At 29.9% G+C, this 14,847-nt stretch overlaps 1 protein-coding gene across 7 annotated transcripts in view; it reads left to right on the top strand.

The window, feature by feature from the left end:
• Positions 1–14,438, top strand: part of LOC131940140 (calpain-B) — a 56,085-nt gene extending 41,647 nt beyond the window's left edge. For 5 of the 7 annotated variants that reach the window (XM_059298776.1, XM_059298729.1, XM_059298756.1 and 2 more), the window contains 10 exons: positions 535–746; positions 4,071–4,107; positions 7,056–7,103; positions 8,913–9,048; positions 12,194–12,252; positions 12,424–12,492; positions 12,660–12,738; positions 12,979–13,095; positions 13,309–13,367; positions 13,610–14,438. In XM_059298776.1, the coding sequence (XP_059154759.1) occupies positions 535–746; positions 4,071–4,107; positions 7,056–7,103; positions 8,913–9,048; positions 12,194–12,252; positions 12,424–12,492; positions 12,660–12,738; positions 12,979–13,095; positions 13,309–13,367; positions 13,610–13,636 (843 nt within the window). In that variant the 3' untranslated portion in view covers positions 13,637–14,438. Of the gene's footprint in view, positions 1–534; positions 747–4,070; positions 4,108–6,139; positions 6,167–7,055; positions 7,104–8,912; positions 9,049–12,193; positions 12,253–12,423; positions 12,493–12,659; positions 12,739–12,978; positions 13,096–13,308; positions 13,368–13,609 lie in introns of all 7 variants that reach the window. The other 2 variants (XM_059298737.1, XM_059298747.1) reach the window with 2 other exon arrangements.
• Positions 14,439–14,847: the final 409 nt, after the last annotated feature.

Genomic DNA, 14,847 nt, shown 5'->3' with positions numbered 1-14,847 from the left:
TTCTATAACAAGTCATCTCAGAACAACTGCCATCAATATATTTATTCCCTAGAGAAATATTTTTCTATAACAAGTCATTTCAGAACAACTGCCATCAATATATTTATTCCTCTAGAGAAATATTTTTCTATAACAAGTCATTTCAGAACAACTGCCATCAATATATTTATTCCTCTAGAGAAATATTTTTCTATAACAAGTCATTTCAGAACAACTGCCATCAATATATTTATTCCCTAGAGAAATATTTTTCTATAACAAGTCATTTCAGAACAACTGCCATCAATATATTTATTCCTCTAGAGAAATATTTTTCTATAACAAGTCATTTCAGAACAACTGCCATCAATATATTTATTCCCTAGAGAAATATTTTTCTATAACAAGTCATTTCAGAACAACTGCCATCAATATATTTATTCCCTAGAGAAATATTTTTCTATAACAAGTTATTTCAGAACAACTGCCATCAATATATTTATTCCCTAGAGAAATATTTTTCTATAACAAGTCCATTTCCAATGTTTTTCCCAGCTGGAAGATCCAAACTGTGGACCACTGGACATGAAGTTTTTCAAATACAACGCATCAGTTGCTAAATCCCCAACCTTCATCAACATGAGAGAAATTTGTGGACGACACAAGCTCCCCCCTGGAACTTATGCCATTGTGCCATCAACTTTTGAACCTCACTATGAAGGAGAATTCCTGATGAGAATCTTCACTGAGAAGGCCAACATTTCAGGGTATGTAATGTTGTAGATATAAGTTAATTATGAAAAAAATAGAAATAAATTGTACATTTGTCTTGAGATTATTATATTTATGTGGTTGTTAAGTATTTTCTGTTATGTGATTAAAATATTGAAACTATGCCATAAAGCAGCTAGGATAAAGTAGTTGTAATATGCAATTAAATGCTTCTATCAACATGTTCAGTTTTAAATTCAAAATTATTAGTTTTTACTTTTTAAAACAAGATTTGATATTACATCCACAATTTTTAACCACTTAAAGTTAGATGTAGAATACAATTTTAAAAAAAACAACTAAAAAACCCTCTAAGGAAACTTGTGATGTTGCATTCATATCTGTGTACCAATACATTAGATAAAAACAACTAAAAAACCCTCTAAGGAAACCTGTGATGTTGCATTCATATCTGTGTACCAATACATTAGATAAAAACAACTAAAAAACCCTCTAAGGAAACTTGTGATGTTGCATTCATATCTGTGTACCAATACATTAGATAAAAACAACTAAAAAACCCTCTAAGGAAACTTGTGATGTTGCATTCATATCTGTGTACCAATACATTAGATAAAAACAATTAAAGAACCCTCTAAGGAAACCTGTGATGTTGCATTCATATCTGTGTACCAATACATTAGATAAAAACAACTAAAAAACCCTCTAAGGAAACTTGTGATGTTGCATTCATATCTGTGTACCAATACATTAGATAAAAACAACTAAAAAACCCTCTAAGGAAACTTGTGATGTTGCATTCATATCTGTGTACCAATACATTAGATAAAAACAACTAAAAAACCCTCTAAGGAAACCTGTGATGTTGCATTCATATCTGTGTACCAATACATTAGATAAAAACAACAAAAAAACCCTCTAAGGAAACTTGTGATGTTGCATTCATATCTGTGTACCAATACATTAGATAAAAACAACTAAAGAACCCTCTAAGGAAACCTGTGATGTTGCATTCATATCTGTGTACCAATACATTAGATAAAAACAACAAAAAAACCCTCTAAGGAAACCTGTGATGTTGCATTCATATCTGTGTACCAATACATTAGATAAAAACAACAAAAAAACCCTCTAAGGAAACTTGTGATGTTGCATTCATATCTGTGTACCAATACATTAGATAAAAACAACTAAAAAACCCTCTAAGGAAACTTGTGATGTTGCATTCATATCTGTGTACCAATACATTAGATAAAAACAACTAAAAAACCCTCTAAGGAAACTTGTGATGTTGCATTCATATCTGTGTACCAATACATTAGATAAAAACAATTAAAGAACCCTCTAAGGAAACCTGTGATGTTGCATTCATATCTGTGTACCAATACATTAGATAAAAACAACTAAAAAACCCTCTAAGGAAACTTGTGATGTTGCATTCATATCTGTGTACCAATACATTAGATAAAAACAACTAAAAAACCCTCTAAGGAAACTTGTGATGTTGCATTCATATCTGTGTACCAATACATTAGATAAAAACAACAAAAAAACCCTCTAAGGAAACTTGTGATGTTGCATTCATATCTGTGTACCAATACATTAGATAAAAACAACAAAAAAACCCTCTAAGGAAACTTGTGATGTTGCATTCATATCTGTGTACCAATACATTAGATAAAAACAACTAAAAAACCCTCTAAGGAAACTTGTGATGTTGCATTCATATCTGTGTACCAATACATTAGATAAAAACAACAAAAAAACCCTCTAAGGAAACTTGTGATGTTGCATTCATATCTGTGTACCAATACATTAGATAAAAACAACAAAAAAACCCTCTAAGGAAACTTGTGATGTTGCATTCATATCTGTGTACCAATACATTAGATAAAAACAAGTAAAAAACCCTCTAAGGAAACTTGTGATGTTGCATTCATATCTGTGTACCAATACATTAGATAAAAACAATTAAAGAACCCTCTAAGGAAACCTGTGATGTTGCATTCATATCTGTGTACCAATACATTAGATAAAAACAACTAAAAAACCCTCTAAGGAAACTTGTGATGTTGCATTCATATCTGTGTACCAATACATTAGATAAAAACAACTAAAAAACCCTCTAAGGAAACTTGTGATGTTGCATTCATATCTGTGTACCAATACATTAGATAAAAACAACTAAAAAACCCTCTAAGGAAACTTGTGATGTTGCATTCATATCTGTGTACCAATACATTAGATAAAAACAACTAAAAAACCCTCTAAGGAAACTTGTGATGTTGCATTCATATCTGTGTACCAATACATTAGATAAAAACAACAAAAAAACCCTCTAAGGAAACCTGTGATGTTGCATTCATATCTGTGTACCAATACATTAGATAAAAACAACTAAAAAACCCTCTAAGGAAACCTGTGATGTTGCATTCATATCTGTGTACCAATACATTAGATCTGAAGATCCAGATAGTCCTAAGCATGGTGAAGGGAAGTAAGTCTGCAAGGTTTTGTTTACATGGGATTTCCAATCTTCCCCACTCTGTACTTGTGTGTACATTCAACACATTACTATTTACTTGGATAGAAACGATCAGTCAAAACATAATGCTTGCCATGATAAGCTCACCTAAATGTTATCCTTTTTTTCTCTCTTCACATTTTGTGCGTATTTCATAGTATAAGCTTATTACTTTTTCTAATAAATGTAGCTTACAATTTTCAAAAAAATTAATTCTGCAAAACTAAGTTGACTATGAAATTTTGCACAATTTTAATCCATAATCCAATACTTGAATCTGATGTTTTTGAGATGTGGTGTGTTTATGTGCTGTGTTTTTCTAAATTCCTACGTGGGGTGGCTTTGAAATATTTTTTCAACTTAAAAAGTTTGTGTAGTTCAATGTATTTAAAAGCCAGATATTTCATGATTTTGAACAGACAAGGGAAAGAAATATGTTTAGCCACAAGTGTGTTGAAATATGCAATGACTGTGAATCTCTTAAAAAAAAAAAGTTTACTTTAATAACATACCTTGCTTGATGTGCTATGTGATTTCTTGCTTTAACTAATTATTTCTTTTAACCCTGTGATTATTATTTTAATATAACTTCTTCAAAATATTTTATTATTATTTTTAACTTTCCTACCTGTGGAAATTAATTCTCATTTGTTTTTAAAGCATTAGTTTCCAAAATTTACAATGAATAAATGTTGATTTTTTTTAAATTTTATTTTTTCACCAACTTTAAATTGCTTTTACTTTTCTTGATGGTCTCGGTGACTTGCTTGTATCAGTCTTGTAACTGTATTTTAATTTGTCTACTATTTATATCATTTGTAACATTTATTTTCAGAGAGATTGATGAACAGACTAGGCTGGATGAAGATACTGTAAGTCATTTTATCTTTGAATTTTTTATTTAATGAAATTATTCAAATCAAAATTAAATGTGACGCACATGTAAATTGGCCTACAATGATTAAAGACAACTTTCCTTTAATGTTAGTTGTTCACATTTCACAAAGTAGTATGATCTGTAATTTTCTTTTATAAAATATCTAATTTAATCACTGGATTTTTTTTCCGATTTTCTAAGATAAAAATTTTCAGTATTGATTTCAATTTTTTTTAAAAACATCAAATTTGTTTTGAGATTTAATAAGTGTCTTAAATTTTTCTCACTGATCATGAAAAATGTTCTTACCAAATTTTCTACCTCCAAACCCCATGTTTACTACTACACAACTACTAAAAAAAAATAAAACTTGATGTTTACATGAGAATCTCTAAATTCACAGCTCTCATACCAAAATATATAAACTTGATGTTTACATGAGAATCTCTAAATTCTCACCTTAGGTGTTCTAGTCACATGTCGTGTATCTTGTTGAAATACCAGCATTGGTTTTGTTCTTGTTGTCCAGAATTGTTCTACAAATTAACCTCCTATCATATGTTTGATGTCATTATTTATTTCAACCTGTTCTGTTCAGTGCACTCCATTATGGTTGCATCCAAGCCCAGTTGGAACTCACCAATATTTTTGTTACCTTGTGTTTTATGTAACCAAATATTTATCTTTTTATTTTGAAATGGTTTCATACATATAAACTTAGCCTTGATGGATGCCAACAATTGGTGTAATAATAATTTTGTTTCTCTCATGAACCTCATCTGCGTCTTTTAGTTAGCCCCGCCAGAGCCCCAGAGGCCAGCAGTAAGTTGCTTGTGTTTGTGGTGGAGTTGAGGACATGTTTTATCCCTGAGATTTGTTCATGCTCAACTTATCCCTGAGATTTGTTCATGCTCAACTTGTGTTTTTTTTTCTTATAAATGATGAAGTTTTAAAAATAGATTACAACTAGTTTGATATTTGGTGATTGACTGTCCAATTTTTAAAAAAAACGCAGTAAGTTTTAATAAGCATGTTTGATCCCCCGTCCTCACAGAATAAAATAAAGAAACTGCGATGGACAGTTGATGGTCTTTGTTTCCCACTAACCTTCTTATATCTGAGGAAAATTTCTTTTTGCTGTGGAAAATTGACACTATTAAGTTTAGGTTTGAATTTCCAAAATGTGAAATTTGTGGTAAAATGAGTTGTGAATAAGTTTGAATAAAATTGCTGTGATTTAACTGTCAGCTGTTTCGGGCCCATATTTTCAGGTGTTTTTATTGACCAGCATGTAGTTTGGTGGTCACAAGAGTTCTTTCCCCTGTTAACAACCTTTTCTAAAAATTGACCCAGATGGAATTTTTCCATTTTTTCCATTTTGCTTGATGTGGTGATTTCCTTTAGCAGTCTAAAATTACTGTTTGCTTAAAAAAGTTTTTTCTACAGTTTCATAAAAACTAATTGGCATTTGCTTTTCTTAGCAGTAAATTTGTGTGGTCAACAATTGAAAAATTTATTGATCACATTAAAAATTCTGTTAGTTTTTATATAATGATTTAATTTTATAATTAAATATTCTGAAAAAATAGAAGGAGCAAGAGGTTGGACCAATCTTAATTTATTGTTTGGCATTTGTAAAATTAGTTTCAATCTTCCTGTCAATGAGATTCATGTTTGACTTGTTTCATCTCTCCTGGGCAAAGATGAAGTTTTCTCAGCTCGTCGAGCAGCCCCAGCTTGTTCTGCTCCTAAGGTAGAGCTGATGTTTGTTAGATGTGATCAACCCTTTCTTCGTGGTATTTCACGCTCATATTCCCAGCTCAGTTTTTTCTTTGCAGTGATTTGCAGCTAAAAGTCTAAAATTGGAAGATACTGACTTGTGTGATGGTTTTGTTTTCTTCAAGATTAACTGAGTTTTTTAACACAAGTTTATTCTTCTAAAAACTGCAGAAAATGCTTCTGAAGCAGTTAATCAATTTTTTTTATTAACATTGGTTTTTATTGTTCTCAATTTCTGAATTTTGTAGGCCAAAAATGGTCCCGGAAAAGGAAAAGTAAGTTGTAAATGTAGGCATGGATTAAGATAACAATCTGTGCTTACTTTTTAAGCATTTTAACAGGAGTGGCCAAATTTAAAAAAAAAAATGGTGTTGATCATTTTAATATTTGGTTGGAAATTTTTTTTATTAAGGTTTGATTTTTAATTTAATTTTTGTTGAGTGTTTTGGAGTTCTATTCAACTTTTGGCTTCTGGTTTAACCAGGTAAGCATGGACATTGGGGCAGTTCAGTTTATTTTTCTGTTTCATTCACTGAGCATGTTGACTGTCAAATGTTTAATAGTTTAATCATATTCAACATAAATTTGATTCATCCATGGTTGTCAAATATGTTTTGATTTTATAAGACTTAACAGTTTGTTTCATATCGTGACTACTAATTCTAGTTTTGGATTAACTTGAAGGATTTGTGTGTTATGAGGTTATCTAAATAAAATATTTTAAATGTGGTGTGATTTGTTTCACATTTTCAAGACCTACACTATTAGGCCTATACACAAAAGTTAATTAAGATCAATTAAAACTTTCTCAGTTTCTAGTTCTTGGTGTATATTTTTCAGAGGATTGGATTGCATGGTTTATAAAGATATCTTTTCAGTTTTTAATCTTTATAATGTGGGACTTTTTTCTTTTTTTTTGCACAATTTGCAATTTTAAAAAAGTTCCAAGTTACCAATCATTTAATTTTTCAAAGCATTACTTATGTGCAAAATGCTACATACACTCTTTTATCACTATTTCCACATTAAACTGGCTAATTATAACTGAAGAAATGTGAAAGATCATGTTGTGCTAGTTGTATGAGTTGTTTCTATGTGACATAGTTCAGTTTTTGTTCTGTTCAATGTCTGAATGACATGACAACCTCTAACACTCGTGTCTAGGAAGATGCTAATCACAACAAAAAGAAACCTAAAGAACATACAGACAAGGTTCAGTTTGAGGATTTCTTTATTATTTTCTACATTTTGCTTCTAACCAATTAAATCACCAGCTTTTAGCTGTCTTATTAAGAAAAAGAATTTATTAGCTTTTACTTGGTGTAATTATATTTGTTCCAGTGTCATCTTATTTCAAAAGATTATTTAGATTGTTTTCAAATAACATGAAATTAAATAATTTTTTACTCATATTTTTGTTTTGATCAGAAAATCAGAATAAAGTATTTATCAGTGTAATCTTTTCAAAGAAAAAAGATATACTTCAAACTTTCAAATTTTATGCAAAGGCGTATGAATTACATTTTTATAAATATTTTAAATAGAAAAAAATCTGCACAGGCAGGTAAAAATACCTGTCTTATTTTAAGCCAGAGATGCATTAACTGTAAGAAATAAAAGCTGGTCATTGATTGGTTACTTTTTGCAACACAACTTCATTGTGTAATTTTTCATCTGCACTAGTGAAATATTTATCAAGAACAGCCAGAAATATAATAGCATATATTGCTTTCTTTTTAAAAAATGTTGACAATAATTCAAATTTTTAACAATACAAAACACACTTCAGGTAGCATTTGCTAGTAGCATTTCTCAAAACCTGGTCTAAACATTTTAAATCATGGTCTTGCTCTAATAATGCTTGTTTTTTCTAACAGTTATCTTCAAAATCAAAGGAAAATATAGTTGAGCTATGTGTTATAATAACTAGAGTCAAAGCCTCGCTGAACAAGAAAAATTTTAGCTTCACAATAATTATATCTTCTGAAATCATATCTGAAATCTGATATCATAAATGAACTCTTTAAAAAACATTAAAAGCATTCCTAATAATTGTAAATCTTGAGATTTGAAGAAAACTGTTGAGTCATATCATGTATTATATCTTGTTCATAATTTGAAATTCAGGTGCATAACCTATTTTTTTTTCTACTCTTTATTTAAAACATATTTTGTTTCATACTATTTACTACTGCGATTTTTAAATATGTAATTGAAATTTTAAAATATGATTATAAATGACACTTAGCAACAATTTTATATTCATTGCTTTAATACTAAACATGCAGAAATTACTATTTGTTTACTAATAACTTCATTAATCTCTAATACAATTTTCTTTTGCTGTAAAGAGACAACATACACATTTATTTTGAAACACATTCAATTCTTTTCATTTCAAATTTGAGTTAATTACAATGTTTCCTTATCATTTACAAATGTCTTTAAATGACTATATTTTTTTATGTGGGACTAAATCTATTTGACAACTTCATATACCTTTTTTAAATTGTAATAACATTGATTTATATTTTCCTGTGAAAGACATTCATAAAAACATTAATTAGCAGTAATTTTGAAAAGTTATTCATATTACATGTAGAATCTATGACTAACCTTGGTTTACATACAGTATACATGATGGTTAACATTAAAAAAATCCTGGTGTAAATGTTGTATCAGAAACTTTTTTTCTGTTGTAATAACCTCTGAGCCTCTTGCAGCATAACCCACTTTTGGTTACTTTCCTCTTGTTGAAGGTCTAGTTTTAAAATAACAGTAGTTCATTATTTTTCATTCCACTTAAAACATTCAAGTTTATTTTTTTAAATAATGTTTTATTTAGTTTATTTCATTAATTTTATCTTTATGTTAATTTTTAAGTTGTCTTCAAGTTTAGCAAAAACATTTGATAATAAATGACTAATAGAACCCCACTTTACAAGAGACAAGTGTGGCCTAGAAGCAGTGAATGAACAAAAGTGTGTGTTTGTGGTCTGTAACATTTTGATGTACTTGCAGGAGCGTCCAGCACCAAATGAACAAGAGAAGGCACAAGCTGATGCTCTCAAACAAAGTTTCCGTCGCATCGCAGGCGAGGACATGGAGATTGATGCTTACGAGTTGCAGGATATTCTCAACACTGTCTTCACAAAAGGTATTATATTCATACAGTGCAGATTACATTTTGTTTATTCTTGAAACTTTTGCTAGTCATGTCATTAAATTACATTTTATAATTATTACTATATTTCATAGCTTTTAAGCTTTTAAAAAAATTGACAATTTCCCCACCCAAAAAAACCCAATATATTGTTACATCTATATCTAGTTTTAAAATTATTATTTAGTCACCTTTTGTTTAATTGGATTTTGGTTATAAGCAAGCTTTAAATTAATTATGAAAAAAAAATGTATAGTTGCAGAATGTATGTGGATTTTTATTTCTTTTTTCGAATTTTACATATCCGTTGAGAACAATAACAGGAGTCATTTTTTCAGGAGCAGCTTGTGTCAGTTCTTGTGCTAGGGGGGCAATCTTTTGATTCCTCCTTCAATAATTTCCTAAAACCTACAAAACCACAACAAAAAAACTGTTGTACAAACAGCTCAATCACCACTAATCTTGAGATTTTAACTTACTCTTCCTGTGAAGTTTTAACATCTATGTTTTAGTAGAATTAACATCCTCAGTTACAATGGTAGCCAGGGTTTTATACATCACTCTTAACTGGCACTAAAACAAACTAATACTTTACATATCTTGTTGCATGTCACTTGTGTTGTCTGGAGTTTCCCTGTGTTTAAAGTTAAGTTCAATGACATTGTGGGTAGATGGGTTGTTTCCTGTTGTTTTGTAACTCTCTACTGGTAAAAACTACAATAAACCAACTTTAAAAATTGTGTTTATCTGAACACTTTCTCTTTTTGTGTGCTGGATTTGTTCTATCAGCACTAAGATGCTACTTTCAACAATAGTTCAAACACATAGTCAAGATAATAGTTCAAGTTTTAGGCAGTTGCATGCAATACATTTGTTTTACTTTAACTAAATCATATAATTACATTTCTATTTCGACTTTGAAGAAAATTTCTATTATTTTTTACTCATTCAAAAGCTTTTGGAATGTTATTCTTTATGTGAAAATTTTCTTATCTTTGCTAGACACATTTGTTTTTTTAACTTAGCATGTCTGACTGAATATCAAACAAAACAAATACAGTATCCTTGTGACAGATATTTGTGTTTAATACACATCTAAGCAGTAAAAAAGTAATCTACGCCATTGTGTTGTATAACTGAGTGTATATCATGTAATAACATTCCTTGTGTGATTTTTGCTGCTGTTTTCCAGAGGATGTCATGGGTAAGCTGTTGATGCTCACACTGTTAATCCAATGGCCCAGGCTTTTCTTACTAATATTTTGTTCAATCAAATCACTTCATGTTTAGTTACTCTTGTTATTTTTAGACACAATATGTTAAGGGTTGACTCATTATTTCTATTGCATTTTGATTTGAGGGAAGAGGAAATCATTTTGTTAAAAAGATTGTTTTTTAAAAAAAAGAAATGGTTCAGTTATTTACAGTAGGACTATTTAAATTATATTCTTATATATTTTGAAAAAAAAAATCAAGTGTTATAGCTTCTTTAAAACATGTTCTTAAAACTAAAATTAAATTGACAGCATGTCTAAAGAAACTTAAAAAGATTTTTAAGAGAATGGAAAGAGTAAAGGTGTACACTACAGTAGCAAGTGTAATCTTTTGTTTACAAAAAGATTCAAACAAGATTTAAGGGCCTTGAATTAAATGTTCACTGCATAAATAAAAAAGTAGATGTTTAGTTAGCTTTATCATTATGCTTGTAGTTGTATTATGTACACAATATTTATTTCATACAGTGGACCAAGACTCTTACATTTAACTCTAATATTAATGGATGGAAGAGCTCTTTTCTTTTGACTAACAGACTTTTATTTACTATAGGCGCTAACCTTGGATTGAATATTTCCTGTTTTCACACTGTTCTTATGCTTTACTCTTTTTTTATTGATACAATTTTTTAATGCAGTGGCAAAAAATAGATTTTTATCAGTTAAAAAATTATTATTTTATTTTTTTCAATTCAGCTCCTCTCTTTTGGTTGGCAGAAAGCAGAGTTTTGTTTACTGTTCTAATAAATTCATGATATTTTACATCAAAACCTTTTTGTCAGTTAAAATTGCATGTTTTATTTATTAATGTAGCATAATAATATTTTAATTTTTAGTTTCCTTTAGTCTTATAAAATGTATTTCAAGTCTTGGACCAAGAATTTTTATGGTGCAGCTTCTTCTAACTTTATTATCTTTAATTTACTATTTTTTCCCTTTAAACATATTTAACATTGGCACAAAGATATGTCAGTCATTTATGTTAATAAGTGAGGTAGCCTGCCTGATACAATAGTTTTAACAGCCCTATTATCAAGCTGTTTAACAAAATCTCTTCAGATTAAATTCAGTTTGAAAAATGTATATTAAAAACTTAAATCTAAATCAGCTCAACTTGTAAAGGTTAATTTTAAATTAATCTGATTATCTTTAAGGTGAAAATAATTGGGTGATTTAATGGTTATGTTTTTACACAAGCCAATTTAGCTCATTGGAGTTGAGCCTATTAACTTTGGTTATTACATTTCATTTGTTTTAGGATTTGATCCCCCCCCCCCCCCATGCCATTTATACAACATTGTCCCCTTACATTGTGTAAACAGCATGAAATAACTTATTATTTTTGTATTGGTGTTCACACTCAGTGTCATGTCAGTAAAGCACAAATCTTTCCTGTGGTAGAGAGTACTTTATTGTAGCAGAAAATAGAAAAAATGTGAAGATACTTTTATGTATTAGAAATCATCTGGTCTAATTGAGTAACTTTATATATAGCCAGCACATTTCTTTTTGTAGCACAGCTCTTAAAGTGCATGCTATATTTTTAATAATTAAAAGAGTAGTTAAAAACTGGAAATATCTTCTAGGAAACAAAAAAACAAACAAATAAGTTTGATAGTGTCATTTGAGTTACTAAAACACTTATGTGTAGATGCAAGTAAGTTGAAAGTTTCTAACAAATAGAAGTTTAAAATGTGACCACCATGAGCAGTAATCCCTACCAACCAGTTAAAAAATGTTTTCATTGAATGTGTTAGCATGTCATATCTGTGAGTGGAATTTATTTAGGACATACAAATTACATTACAGCAGGTCAGCATACATCTAGTCTATTAAATCTTGTAACACAAATATTTTCCTTCCAGAGTTCAAGTTCCCAGGCTTTGGTATTGATACCTGCAGAAGTATGGTGGCGATGCATGATGTATCCTTTTCTTGATAATCTTTGAATTGGAAAGCTTTAAATTTTGATATACAGCCAAGAAGTAAATTAATGAATCTAATAAACACTTAATGTAGGCCAAATGTTGAATCTGTTGTAAAATTAAAACAAATATGTATCAAGCCTAGAAAAACTTTCTTTAACTAGAGCTAGGGCGACCTCTCAGGTAAACTTGGTTATGACGAGTTCAAGGAACTTTGGGAGGACTTGAGAAGATGGAAGGTGAGGGGCCAGATCTTCTTTCTTAGAAACTAAAAAAAAAATTTTTTTTTAAAATGTTTGAACATTTTCATATTGTCATGCCAAGGTTTAACTAGATTGGCATAATTTCAGTTTCACTGATTTAAATAAAATGAAATGTGTTTACCATGTTTTTATTAATGTGCTAGGGAGTCTTCAAGGAGTTTGACAAGGATAACAGTGGAAACCTGTCCTCATATGAGTTGAGAAGTGCATTAAACCATGTTGGTAAGTCACTGTTTAGAAAGTTGATGTGCATTTTCCTTCTATTAAAATTTGTTTTATTTCATCTCATAGAATTTTTAAAAATTGACAGCAATCTTTTTTAAAATATTACATTTTTAAAATTGTTTATAGATAATTAAAGTAATATAATAATTCTGACTACTACATAAAAAAAATGTTTAAATATCTGCCCTAATATCTGTAAAGGTGAGTGTTTGCTAACAAGTGTGTTGACAATTTCAGGTTTCCACGTCAGCAACAGGACCTTCAAATCTCTTGTCATGAGGTACAGCAACAAGAACGGCCAGGTGGACTTTGGAGACTTTATCATGTGCTCCATCAGGCTCAAGACAATGCTGAGTAGGTTCATCACAATACACACCTAGACTTGTTCATCATAATACACACCTGGACTTAGACTTGTTCATCATAATACACACCTGGACTTGTTCATCATAATACACACCTGGACTTTACAGTTCTTTACACAGCTCATCTTTACACACCCTACAGTAGAGATGTAGTTTTTTTTTACAAAGGGAAATAACTTTACCTAAACATCTTACTTTTCAGCTTCCTTCAAGGGACATGACCCGAATAACACTGGCTTGGCTCCTTATGATATTGATAGTGTAAGTATATTAGAAGAGTTGTTGCTAAGATGTGGGCGAATCAGGGAATCCATGCCTTTAGCAATCTGTTGATCAATTTTCCCAGCAACTTGTTAGATTTAAGTTATTTTCCCAAACTAATTACAACTTTAGCTCTAATTAGTGGATAAATCATTTTGTTACATGTTTTATAGCAAATCCAGGACATATGACTCATATTTTTAAACATTTTTAAGATAAATTCCTTTATTTATTTTTTGCAGTTCATTCAAACAACAATGTACTCATAAAATCGAGTTTTACTGTACAATGTTGGCATCCCCTCAAGTCAACTGGCAATGTAATACAAGCAGCGACTGAAGGCTACATAACTGGTTTCATAAATATAGATTTACTATGCTACATCATCATTCATTAATTACATTTAATTACAATTTTTTATTATATTTTATTTTTGTTTTGCTCAAGAATTACATCCTTAGATAAAATGTTTGAGCTCAAAAATTTTAGTCTGTTTTTTTTTTTATTTGCCTTCTCTTAATACTCTAACTTTGTACTGGAAAATATAACCACTAAAGATGATTTTACAAACAGAAAACTGTTACATTTTGTCAACAATATTTAAATTTATTTAAAAAAATCACATAATCATCTAAGATCTGAAAAGTATTTTTAACACTGTTTGAACTTGGAGTCTATGTGAGACAGATACATGATGTGGATGAGAGATAAATTTCTGATCTTTCACAACTAGTTTAAACATGAAACTCAAAGCTAATTTTTTTGCCACAAGTGTTCATAAGCTTTAGAAAAGCAGCTTTAGAACTAGAAATCTTGTTGCATCAATTTAAAATATCCAATAGTATTAAGTTTATCTTCTAAGTCTTTAAAATTAACAATTTGTGCTTTTTTTCCCTTGTGGTTAATTAAGTATTATTTAAGTAAAATTAAGAATATTCTGGATGTTTTTTTTTTCAATATTCCTTTAGCTTGTTTTGTTTATTTAGTTTGGTCTCATGAAAAGATCCTAGTCACCCATAAAGGAAAGATTAGCTTTTGTTGGTATCAATTTAATTTCTTTTCTCCCCCTTCCCCCCCCCCCCCCCCACCTTTGTCACCTTCATGCATATCATCTGTTTGTATTCATTTACTAAAACTCATGTCAATAGCCAACAAATTATCATTAGACGTAGGTTAGAAAAATAAAATATTTGTATATCTGTGTTGTTCTGCTTCAGTAGCAAAGATTGAGATTATCTACAATAAAATATTTGCAATGCATACCAACAATTCAGGTTCCACTGCTCAGATGTAGTGTGTATGTGGAGTTTTTTTTTCCAGATATTTATCCCAAGTTTTATAAAGCATGATCTTGTACATAGATAATTCTTATTATAGACATAGTAGCCCATAGTTTCCAGCAGCAAGAAATATTGAGGATAATGGGATTATTCTTGTAGCAATAAGGATAATGGGATTATTCTTGTAGTTTATTGCTGTT

This window comes from Physella acuta, unplaced genomic scaffold, assembly GCF_028476545.2.
Source record: "Physella acuta isolate Inbredline_101_S28 unplaced genomic scaffold, ASM2847654v3 ptg000021l, whole genome shotgun sequence".
NCBI lineage: Eukaryota > Metazoa > Mollusca > Gastropoda > Physidae > Physella > Physella acuta.
The sequence above is the reverse complement of the archived record's forward strand: the minus strand, read 5'-3'. Positions and strand labels throughout refer to the sequence as shown.